Source organism: Typha angustifolia, chromosome 3 (genome assembly GCF_048772165.1).
Source record: "Typha angustifolia cultivar Huaian chromosome 3, ASM4877216v1, whole genome shotgun sequence".
NCBI lineage: Eukaryota > Viridiplantae > Streptophyta > Magnoliopsida > Poales > Typhaceae > Typha > Typha angustifolia.
In genome coordinates this window covers 7,858,115-7,869,466 of record NC_133241.1, presented here as the reverse complement: position 1 = coordinate 7,869,466, position 11,352 = coordinate 7,858,115, and the positions used below count along the sequence as shown (strand labels likewise).

The 11,352-nt window shown below is 37.0% G+C and overlaps 2 protein-coding genes across 4 annotated transcripts; one reads left to right on the top strand and one right to left on the bottom strand.

Moving 5' to 3' along the window:
* Positions 1-110: 110 nt before the first annotated feature.
* On the bottom strand, positions 111-2,944 carry LOC140779924 (uncharacterized). The gene is made up of 4 exons (XM_073125268.1): positions 2,742-2,944; positions 2,419-2,572; positions 913-1,023; positions 111-522 (listed from the first exon to the last, which is right to left on the bottom strand). Exons 2-4 carry the CDS (start codon positions 2,533-2,535, stop codon positions 280-282), a joined length of 471 nt encoding a protein of 156 aa, XP_072981369.1. The 5' UTR covers positions 2,536-2,572; positions 2,742-2,944; the 3' UTR covers positions 111-279.
* A 1,424-nt stretch (positions 2,945-4,368) lies between these two features.
* On the top strand, positions 4,369-10,969 carry LOC140780252 (uncharacterized). 3 transcript variants are annotated; one of them, XM_073125670.1, is made up of 7 exons: positions 4,369-4,497; positions 5,348-5,540; positions 5,776-5,862; positions 6,463-6,555; positions 6,637-6,849; positions 8,842-9,001; positions 9,361-10,969. In XM_073125670.1, exons 1-7 carry the CDS (start codon positions 4,436-4,438, stop codon positions 10,473-10,475), a joined length of 1,923 nt encoding a protein of 640 aa, XP_072981771.1. In that variant the 5' UTR covers positions 4,369-4,435; the 3' UTR covers positions 10,476-10,969. The 3 variants fall into 3 exon arrangements, with proteins under 3 accessions (XP_072981771.1, XP_072981770.1, XP_072981772.1); XM_073125669.1 differs by having other exon boundaries at positions 6,463-6,849; XM_073125671.1 differs by lacking the exons at positions 6,463-6,555; positions 6,637-6,849.
* The last annotated feature ends 383 nt before the right edge of the window (positions 10,970-11,352 follow it).

Here is an 11,352-nt window from a genome sequence, read left to right as displayed (position 1 = left end):
TTATACCTACATATGTCTAGCTTTCATTCAGAAGCCCCTTAATTTTTTTTGAGACCATTTTGAATCACTTTGCTAATCTAAGCTTAGGTTCTAGTAATATGCTACCAATAGAATGTTGGAAGAAATGCTTAGATTATCAAGTGTCTGACAAGAATACAAGAATAATTGTAAGTTCTCGAATGAGAGGACAAAATTTCTGACTCAGTTGTTCTTGTAATTATTACTTAGGCAGGGAAAACATATGAAAAAAGTGGATGCACATCTTTTATTCCAGAAGTGTCATGTTTTTCTATCCTGTTCTTGGTTTGAATGGGAAGCCGACTCATTATTTTGACTGGAAGGACTCGTCTCCAGGCCAGCAGCTTTAATATTCTTCATTGCCATATCTCTGTGTAGATTAGCTTGCTCTTGCATTGCTTTCATCATCACCTTCATTTGTTCTTGCTCTTTCTCAAGTTGCATATTCATTAGGATCTCTGCATTCTTATCCAAAGGTTTAAAGTAGTCTTCGATTGCAGCTTCCTGCAGAAGAAATATGTTGGCAAACATCAATGCTACTGACATCCAACTGACAAAAGCAACAAGCAAACCTTTCTTTTATTTTATTCTCTCTATAAACCCCAGTAGATATTACAATCTTCTGAAAGAGAAAAATCCACGGAAGCATAAAACATTTGACCTCCGTCTCCATGGCATTCCTACATCCCCATTAATGAAAATGTTTGGTGTTTCCGATCAACCATTAAGCACTAAGTCAAACTTTGGATCTTGTCGGTCATAATGACTCGAGTGGTTTCTCATACACAACATATTACATAGTTGTTATTCTCTATCTTATAATCTCATTAAATCTTAAATAAGCAAGAACTCAGCATATATTGAACAGGACAAATTTTGTGAATAAAGGCATACTGTTTCTTCCAGCTGACGATTGAGTGCTTGCATCTCCTCAACCATGCGACGAACCTCTGATAAAATAGCCTGCTCTGGGATCCTTCTCAACTCCGTCTTCCTAGCTTGAGCCTACATAAGAAAAAAGGACTGGATAATCCTAAAATAGAAGCAGTGCATCATTGTAAAAGGTAAAGTCAAGTAAGTGTAATTAGTTGACAACTGTGGAAATTTCATGTAACTAAACTAGAGCCCAAGAAATTTTCAATAGTAAACACTTAGTTTTTTTTGTCTATATATCAACGGAAACAGAGATTTCAGAATGTTGTGAAGCTAGTAATTATCTTAATTAATGATATGCAAATGCTCAGGCTATCTAGTCTCTTTTCCATTAGCTTAATTCAGAAATTACCACCAACAAAGTATTCACCTGACTGCAGATTTTTGGTCAATCTCAGATAACCACTCTTATTGCATTTTGTTTCACTTATGACATCTAATTGGTAAAACATTAGCACAAGATTTACATGATACATATTACCATTCAGTGCTATTTGGTCTAAGTGTCTAATAAGGCCCTCTTAACAATACAAGATCAATCTTAGAATATGAGATTGATAAATACTTCTTGCCATTATGGATGAATGATAAATGTAATATGACTTCTCTAATGGACGACCAGTCAAATGTACATCGTATTTAGTAATAAATTATCAATTGTTATGTTGCAATTCAACACTAGAGATTGGATCAAGGTGCATGTATATATGCAATTGGAGAGATCATGCCATCTTTGAAAGAAGCCACCTGCAGGTGTTCTACAGTCAACAGGGATTAAATCAGATGGCTCAAATCCAGTTCGAGTAAAATAATAAGCTTGAGCATGCCCTCACTCACTCACATTTAACTCATCAACCGTGAAAAATATATAGATGACATCAAATATTATTCAAATACAACTAGTAAGCAAATGTATGATATGGATAAAGTGAATAATATGTCTATCATAACCTATCATATTGTTTCTTTATGTATTACTAGCTAATATGCAAAGCACAATTACTCTTAAAAGGCAAATTATACTGATTACTTATGGTTGCTAATTCTAATAATCACAATTTCTGCAAACGAGATACTAGCAACACTCTGAATGCTTCCAATGAATCCTTGAAGCATGTAATGTTTCCACAAGACCAGCAAGGCTTTACAAAAATTTGGAGGACGAGCCCAATAAAAACAGCTCCTAATCCTTTCTAAAACAAGTTTTCGACTTCTTCACTGCTTTGTTTAAACCAATCCATCTATTGTTACATCTTGTCATAAAGTACTAGATGAGCACAGTCCAACATCATTCGGCCATACCGTGATATCTATGTATGCACAGGAAGCATCCCTCAACTCTAGTTACTTGTTTTGTTATTTGTTTTAACTTATCTAAGTTATATTGTTTTCCTATCTTAATTAGATCAAAATTTAAGCATCAAATAACACTAAAAATCTATCTCGGTTCAAAAAATGAGAGCAAACCTGTTCAATTCGCTTCTGGAGCTGCAACCTATACGATCTAATTCTCCTCTCTTCATACCCAGAAAGGACCCTGACAAGAAACCAAGCTTTCCGTCCAAACTGCAGGAACTTATCCATGATCCACAAAGCGCACACAATATGGCACTTCCTTTTCCTGCCCAAATTGAAGAAACAACAAAGCCATTAGTATAAATCTAACAAAACTCGAATCATTATCAAGTCAAAACCAAGCAAAATCACAGCTTCAGGCTAGGGTTTCGTCAGAGAGGGCTTGGGAGTTACTTAGCAACAAATCAGAGAAGAAATGTTAGGCTTTCGCTTACCAAATCCTCGACCGTCTTGACGACGGAGGTGAATCCGCGATGCTGCGTGCGAGAATTAAGGATTGGAGAGATCGGCAGCAAGAGTGGCGAGCGACGACGGGGAAGCAACGAAATGGAGGGAGCAGTGCAGATGAGTAGAAAATAGAAATGAAGAAGAAATAGAATGGCGTCTGTGAACTTTTCCCCCAAGTTCGTCTACTCTCCAGTGACTTTGGATTTCCTTATCCGACGGCTGTTCTTTTGCCAACTCCGCACGCATGTGTTTATAATTTATAACTAGAGAAATTTGCAAAACAATCCCCTATTTATGGGTTTATTTTAGTTCGATAATTTCTTCAATTTTCTCCGACTTTTACAAAAACCTAATACCTATTTAACGCTTTATTAAAATTTAATTCACCATTCTTAACGTATAAGAATCTATGCAAAAATATTCCATCTTGTTTAACATAATATTTTGCAAAAAAATTAATTACCTTCTCAACCGTCATAATAGTCATATTTATTTTTTATTCTAATTATTTATGCTAATTTTATATTCTTTAGCCTCGTTTGATTGGTGTTTATTATTTTTTATTTATAAATTAATTCTTTCTTATCTAGAAATAACACTCAAAACATATCTTACTAAAATATGTATACACTTTTTAATTTTAAATTATTTATATCACATTTGGTATTATTTGAGAAGTATAATTATTTAATTTATGATAGGTAATGTTACGGTACTATAATGGTTATGATAGAATATTAATTAAAATTTCTTTTTCTTTTATCAAAGACTGGAGTTTCTTTGGATTAAATAAAAAGTCTATGATGTAGGGGGTTATTTGAATATTTCCTTTGCTGCCGATCGTGGGAAAATATGAGCCGTCGGATGAGTACTGGTCCTCGCTGATGACTGGATTCGAACAAATTTTTGGTGATTATTACGTATTACGTATAACGTAAGCGGATTTACGAGTGTAATTGGATCGGGTTAGATAAATCCGTATAGGATTTATTTTGGATCCGATAGAGATGGCCTAAACTCAAGATTATCATATTTGGGCTCGTTTTTTATGTTCTTTGAGTCGGGTGAAAACGGATCAGATTAATTTCGATCCGACCCGCTATCCAACCCAATTTAGATCGGATTTGGATGGAAATTTCTATTCGTTACGGATTCGGATACGGGTTCGGATTCAGATACGGATATCGGATATCCGTTTACTCACATATTATTTTGAATGATTTACAGTTTTTAGTTTGCTTATTTAAATAATAAATATTAATATTATTACTAATAATATATTATATATTATTTATAGAGATTAATTTCTCTAATTTTACATATTTGACATATAAAAAATTTATTTATTGTAAAACTCTTATATTTTTTATTGATTATATCTAAAAAAATATTATAATTCTTTTAAATTCAATTAATATCCGTTTAATATCCGATCCTCTATTTGAAAATTATCCGTATCCGTTTTTAAATTTTGCTATCCGTGCTATATCCGTAATACGAATCCGTATTCCAACTAAAAATATGGATTCGGATATGGGTTTAGATAGTAACTATATGATCCGACCCGTTTTCACCCCTACTTCTTCGAGCCCTTTGATTCCTCAATCCCCGTTCCCCACCCATCTTTCGATCAGATCCTTCACTGTTTCCTCTCGGATTCTGACAAAAGACCGCCGTCTCGATGACGGACGTGAAGAAGAAGGGATTTATCAGCGAAGACGACGTCTCCGTGCTCCTCCAAAGGTTCTTTTCCCCATCTTTTAGGGTCAAGAACTGATTTGTTAGAGTTGTTTAGGGTTTTAGCATGGAGTTCTTACGAGTTTGAACTTCCTGAAGATTTTATGGATCATGAACCCTAGAGCGGACTGGTACTAAGACTTGGATGCATGGAAGCCTTTTGGTCTGGATTAAATTTGTGGGCTAGATGCATTGTGATATGATCTGTTCGAAATATAGTGTTTTTTTTACTTTTTATTTTTTGCCGTCACCCTAAATCTTATGGAGACGTTTGGAATTTTTGACTACAAGTCTCGGAAGAGGGTATATGCATGTTTTGTTGGAAATTTTATACAAGTTGGCGTCGGTAGTAGTGTGGAAGAAAATAATTATAACTTGTGGAAAGTTAGTTTTCCTTTAATTCCAGTGTCTTCCCTTCTGTTACCTAATGATAGTTAAGTTCCATTGTTTATTTTTAAAATGTGGTGTGGCCTAAACCCCAAAGTTTACCCATCTAGTTGTAGGAAACCCAAGCTCAACCGCAGCACTGATTAAATATGGGCAAAGCAGAATAACTGGAGGTTTTAAAACAACAGCTAATTTTACTGAGTAGCCTTATGTCCTGATTAATTGTGATCTCATGAATCCTTCTACTTCTTTCAACTCTATTTTGTTTAATCCCCGTTTTGATCCATCATATCTTTTCTCACCTTTTCTTCTTTTTTTCTTTTAAACTTTTAACTTCTTAGTAGGTGTTTTCCACTTGAGTATAAGTAAATATCTTCTTCCAGCATTTCCAATTTTTTTTATCTCTACTCATATCCAATGATAAATCGTAATCCTGCTCCTGTTTCTGATACATTATTTCATTTTGCAGGTACACTGCAACAACAATTCTTGCTCTTCTGCAGGAAGTTTCTCAGTTTGCTGGCGTGAAAATAGATTGGAATTCTCTTGTGAAAAGGAGTACAACTGGAATTACTAATGCTCGTGAATATCAGATGCTATGGAGACATTTGGCATACAAGGATGCCTTGTTGGAGAAAGTAGATGACAGCCCTGAGCCTTTGGTTTGTTCACATTCTTTGACTTATTTACTGACCATAGATGTTAACTTGTCCAACCTCCTTGTTTAGTTATACAATTCTTTTGGAAACAAAGAATATAGCACTGGTTGATTCCCGTAGTAATGAAATTGCCAGAGCATGCTATTGTTATTCTGGTGCAAATTTTAGTGTTTTTATTTTGCTATTTGGCATTATTTATCATTATAATGGTAATATTTTGTTACTTTGGAAATACTAGGATGATGATAGTGATTTGGAGTTTGAATTAGAAGCTGTTCCTGCTGTCAGTGCAGAAGCCTCATCAGATGTGGCAGCATGTGTCAAGGTATAGCACTCAATATTCTTAATGGAGCTCCTGCATCACTTTATTTCACTTAAACTTTCTGACAGTTGCTACTAATTAACAAGCTTGATAGTTAGAATCATTTTAGCGAACGAAGAGGCAGATCCTATTTAGTAATATCCTTTATGTGGCTGTTAGATGCAATCTATGGAAAATATTGCGAAAAGAAGTTAAAGTAAGGGCAGTTTCTGAATCCCCATGTTAGCCCCATTTTTCCCATACACAAAAAAAAAAAAGTTTACAAGTTTCAGACAATGGTTTGGTTGCATCAAATAAGCATGTCCAAAACCGATCTTGTTGGTAGAGAACTAGTTAAAACACCACTTTCAGCATTTTGTTTTGTCTACTTTTTGTGTTTTTTTATAGATACGAGTCTATTGTTCGAACTGCAGCTAGTGTTTTTTTATAGATACGAGTCTATTGTTCGAACTGCAGCTAGATGTAACCTTTGCAGAATATAGAAGGCATACTTTGTTCCTTGTTTAGAAGACCTTTGAAATTCTAGTCATTTATGTATGATTAAATGTTCTTCTTTACATATGATTGATGGCTCTAGTATTGTTTAATCATATATGTGCACAGGCTTTAATATCTTCAGGTTCTCCACGTGAGCTGGGACCATCACATCGTACCAGCCTAGATGCACCTTTGACCTTACATACTCCTAACGACCAGGTGCCACGTGCCCCATCTGATAAACAACAATTGGCTCGTAATGCTCGTGGAAATAATACTGCAGCTATTGTTTCCTATCAGAAACAATCATTACCATCCGGAACACCGGTTGAAGCATTGGATGGTAATGCACTAGTAGGCTCAAGCGCACCTCCTAAAAAGAAAAGGAAGTTGTGGACCGAAGAGGAGGATTTGGAATTAATAGCTGCTGTTCAAAAGTGTGGAGAGGGAAATTGGTCGAGCATTCTAAAAGGGGATTTCAAGCATGATAGAACAGCTTCACAGTTGTCTCAGGTGCTACCCATAATGTTCACTTTTTTTGGTCAAATTCTATGGACTAGCCAATTTCTATCTTAGTTTCTCTATTTGAGTTGTTGTAGGTAGGGGTGTCAAAATAAACAAGCAGCTCTGGCTTAGTGCGACTTGGCTTGAACTCAGCTTGAATTGAATTTTAGGCTCGAAATTAACTCAAGCTCGACTCAATAAGCCCAAAATTCTATATATATATATATATAAAACTAGGGTTGTAAATGAGCCGAGCCTGAGTGATTTGGCTTGTGCTCGGGCTTGACTCAAGTTTAATTTCGAGCTTGAATATATTGTTCGAGCTCGGCTTATCTACTCTCGAGCTGAGTCTAATTTGAGCTCGACCTATAAACGAGTTGTGTCGCTTGTGGCGGAGAATGAGAGAGAAGAGAGGAGAATAGGAAAGAGAAAGAAGATAAGAGAGAGGGAGGTGAAGGATGCAACTTACTTGCGAGTGGAAGAATGAGGAGATAAGAACAAAAGAGAAAGAAACTAAGAGAGGGAGGGAGAGATGAAGAAGGCACTTGCATTTAATGTGGTGGGTACTATTGGGACACATATCGGATATAGAGGAGGGGATATGGTTTACACTTAAAAGTGGTAAATCTCATATGGATACTTGTCAAACATGGAAGATGAGGTGATTGGGAAAGTGGGATGTGTTACTATATTGGTTGGTCAGATGGGTTTGGCCTTTTGGGGCTTGCAATTCTATTCAAGCTAGATTCAGCTCTACTTCAGTCGAGCTCAAGCTGAGCCCAAGTTGCTTATTTATTTTGATAACCCCATTTATAACTATTAGATATTTAACCTAATGGCTTTCTTTTCTCCAATCTCTCCATCACCTTAACTTTTGAGTTTTGACTTCCCCCCAAAACCCATCACCTCTCTCCAAAATTCAAATATATAATTAACTAAACATTTTCAAAGTTTTAGGACTTAAATACCCTTAGGATAAATAATAGAATAATAAAATTTTAAAGATAAGAAATATAAAAGATAATCTTCGCAAAAGTAGTTAACTCGGTCGGTTTGTCAAAAAACAACCAGGTTGCACAGGTTTCAATTCTACTGTCGAGTTGGTTGATTTTTACCGGATCAATTGCTTATCCGGTCTGATAACAAAATCAAAAGGCTAAACCTATCAAAGTGACCAATATCTCAAATTCTCCATGTCCCAGTTTTCCAATTTCTTTATCTTCAATGTTCGACAAGTGTTTATCACATTAAATGGAATCAATGTCCTTTCCTCTACATCTAACATATGTCCCAACGGGATTACCATAGTAAATGCAAGAGCATTCTTCTCCATTTCTCCCTCCCTCTCTCTATTTCTTCTCCTCTTATTCTTCTCTCCTCATTCTCCCACTTGCAAGCAACCTGCAACCTCCACCTAGCCGAGCCACCACCTCCCCCCTCTCTCACCCATATCCTTTCTATTTCTTCTCCTCATCTCTTTTATTTTGCTCTTCGCCACCAGCGAAATGACTCATTTACCACTCGAGCTCAAATTAGACTTAGCTCTAGAGTGGATGAGCCGAGTCTGAACAATTTGCTAAGGCTCAAAATTAATATTGAGCTGAGTTGTGCAAAAGCTGAGTTGCTCAGGCTCGGCTTATTTACTCCCCTAGTTGGAGGTCGTGCATTCATTTTTCCTTAAATATGGTGAAAGTAGCCAAAATTTTGAGTTCTAACTGAATTTTTCTTATGCATTTATCTAACAATCCAACATTATTTGACATATAGATTGTTCCCCTCTGATACTGACATTAAAATTGCTTGTGCATTGAGGAGCATGTTACTGATTATTGTAAAGAGCTGCTGTTTTGCAAATGAACAAAATATTAGCTACAAAAAGATATAAAGTTGGTGTGGACCTGGACCTAGATAAGGGATTTGTTAGAACCTTAATGTTATTTTGATTTTTGAGAACTTTTCAAGTCTTTGTCTCATCCACTAACATTTGTTGAAATTGTCCAGAGATGGGGCGTTATTCGGAAGCGTCAGGCGTTGTTAAACCAAAGTAATGGCACCAAGTCAACCAGCTTGACTAGTTCCGAGGAAAGGAAGGCTGCACAGAAGGCATTTTCCTTGGCTCTTGATATGCCTATGACACGAGGCTTATCAACCAATTTATCAGGTTTTTATTTTCATGATTCTCAAGCTGAGATTCTGTTTAACCAAAGTTGAGAGATTTTGAAATAATTTTGCTCATTTTAGTTCTAAATGAAGTTGTTTGTTATCACCACAAATTTCTTTTTTTTATATATATACTCATTAATTTATTTATTTCACATGACCAGTGTTTTTTTCCTGCATGCTTGAGAAAGCATCCTCTTCTCTTGTAGCTAATTCAAAGTAGATCACTTGTTACTTTCCTTGGTTATTCGCTTTTCCTAACCCCCCACAACCCCCCCCCCCCCCCCCCCCCCCCCCCCAAAACAATCTGGGTAGTGTTTGTGATTCATGTTAACAACTATTTTCTGCATTTTGGAACAGGCACAACGCACTCAATGATTCTACCCAGCTCTTCTGCTTTGCCATCTACACTATCTGAAGCAACACCTGCTTCTGCCCCAAAACCACAAGTTTCCAATCAGGCAGCAAGCGAGAAAACCTCAAGCCCTTTAAACAAGCCACGAACTACCCTGAAGAAGCCTCTGACTTCCACGAAGGCTTCTGTAGGTTCAAGTTCTTTGATAAAAGCAGCTGCATTTGCTGCAGGGGGGCGGATTGCTGCACCTTCAACTGCTGCCTCCTTGTTCAAAGCTGCACAATCTAAAATTGCAGTTCATATCAGACCTCGAGGAGGCAGTATCACAAAATCTCTGATTACCAACCCTAAACCATCAACTGCAACTAACATCCCTGGACAGCAGCCTGCAAATTCCCGTTATGTCCGACGCGGTAATGAACTTCCACCGCCAGTAGCAAGTTCAGGCACACCATCAAATTTGTCAGTGCATGGAACAGAGCCAGCACAAGTCTATTCTGAAAAGCCAGTAAGCAATCCTTCAACAAGCTGTTCTGCTCCAGCAGACGTCCCAGCTCAGGAAACATCTGGTTTCGTTGCAACCTGCGAAAACACTCATCAGTATATTGATATTGATGTGGATGCATTACTGAGTGATGATTTCAGGGATGAAGACATGATGGACTTGGATAGTTCAGTGGCAGAAGATCATCGTTTGGATGTGCCAAGCTTGGATATGGGGGAGATTGAGAAAGATGCTTCCCAAGGTCAGGCAATAATAGATGATCAGACTTGTCCAAAAGTTAATGATGATTCAACTGTTGGTACTCAAGCGGTTCCAGTGGGAACTGTGGGAGCTGAGAAGCAAATTATTTCAGTTGGTGCTGATGGAGCCCAAATTCCAAACGATAACAGCACCGGACTATTAAATCAGGCCTCTATTGATAGTCGTTGCGTGGATAGTGCAAATGTTCATGGCCAGACAGTGGATCCGCAGCTGATGGCAACTCCGGATGATGATGGTGACAAGACTATGGTTCTGGAGGAGCAACACAAGGAAATAAAGGACATTGCGGTAGGCAACAGATCAATTGTCGATGACCAGGCTGGCAAAGTGACCGAAGATAAAACTAATGTGTGAAATTGAATATTATAGTTCAGAGATCATTACTGTGAAACAGTTGGAACATGATCGCTAGTACAAGCCAAGAAGTTGGTTGATTGTAACAAGGTTCCTTTTGCATTGTGTAATTGCAATTTCTTCCTCTGATAATTCTGATGCACTTGCTATCATTATCTTGGTGGTCCTGCTCTTTGCTCCTATAAACAAAGTGGAAGAGCATCAGGCCATGGCGCACAACGGATGCGTAGTTGATGCAGTGCTTCGGTGGCGAAACAAAATGTCTAACAAATCCGATTAACTGTGTAATGCTTCCTGCATGAGAGCAAGGTTCAGGAATCTGCAACCAATGCGCTCTTATCATGAGATTCAGTGAGCAATCCATTCTTTCAGCAATTAGAACTTTCATCATCGTTGTTTAAAATGCAGTGTGGTGAATAAAGCTATTTATTTCGATGAAGAAGCATTATGTTCTGATACCATGTTTGTGAGTTCAAGTTCAATTAATTCTACTTGCTGATTTATTTGCGAGGAGAATTTGCAATGGCTCTCTTGCGTTGACTCATTAATGGCCTTCTTAATCTATAGTGAAGTAGTACGAGGTGCTTATGGGTGCCCATGTGTGATCACATGAAGGTGCTTCGAAGCGCCATGAAGTAATTTTAAAGCTTTGACAATAATTTTACCTTACCTCTTAATTGCTAAATGACTAAATTACTCGTACCATTTTCAAATTAGACTATATTTCTATAAAAATAATTGAGTATTTTCTATTAACAGCTGACTGGCCATTGCAACTTAGCTTAAATCACAGACGTGTTAACTATTTAACTTTAAAATACAGAGGGATAAATTAAAATTGGACCAAAACAAACTGTATTTTATCCTAAAAGTTAAT

Coding starts and splice junctions, on each gene's coding strand:
- LOC140779924 (XM_073125268.1), bottom strand. CDS start 2,535: ATGGATAAGTTCCTGCAGTTTGGACGGAAAGCTTGGTTTCTTGTCAGG. Junction 1,024..2,418: donor TCCAGAAGCGAATTGAACAG/GTTTGCTCTCAT, acceptor TTTCTTATGTAG/GCTCAAGCTAGGAAGACGGA. Junction 523..912: donor ATCGTCAGCTGGAAGAAACA/GTATGCCTTTAT, acceptor TTTCTTCTGCAG/GAAGCTGCAATCGAAGACTA.
- LOC140780252 (XM_073125669.1), top strand. CDS start 4,436: ATGACGGACGTGAAGAAGAAGGGATTTATCAGCGAAGACGACGTCTCC. Junction 4,498..5,347: donor GTCTCCGTGCTCCTCCAAAG/GTTCTTTTCCCC, acceptor TTCATTTTGCAG/GTACACTGCAACAACAATTC. Junction 9,002..9,360: donor CTTATCAACCAATTTATCAG/GTTTTTATTTTC, acceptor ATTTTGGAACAG/GCACAACGCACTCAATGATT.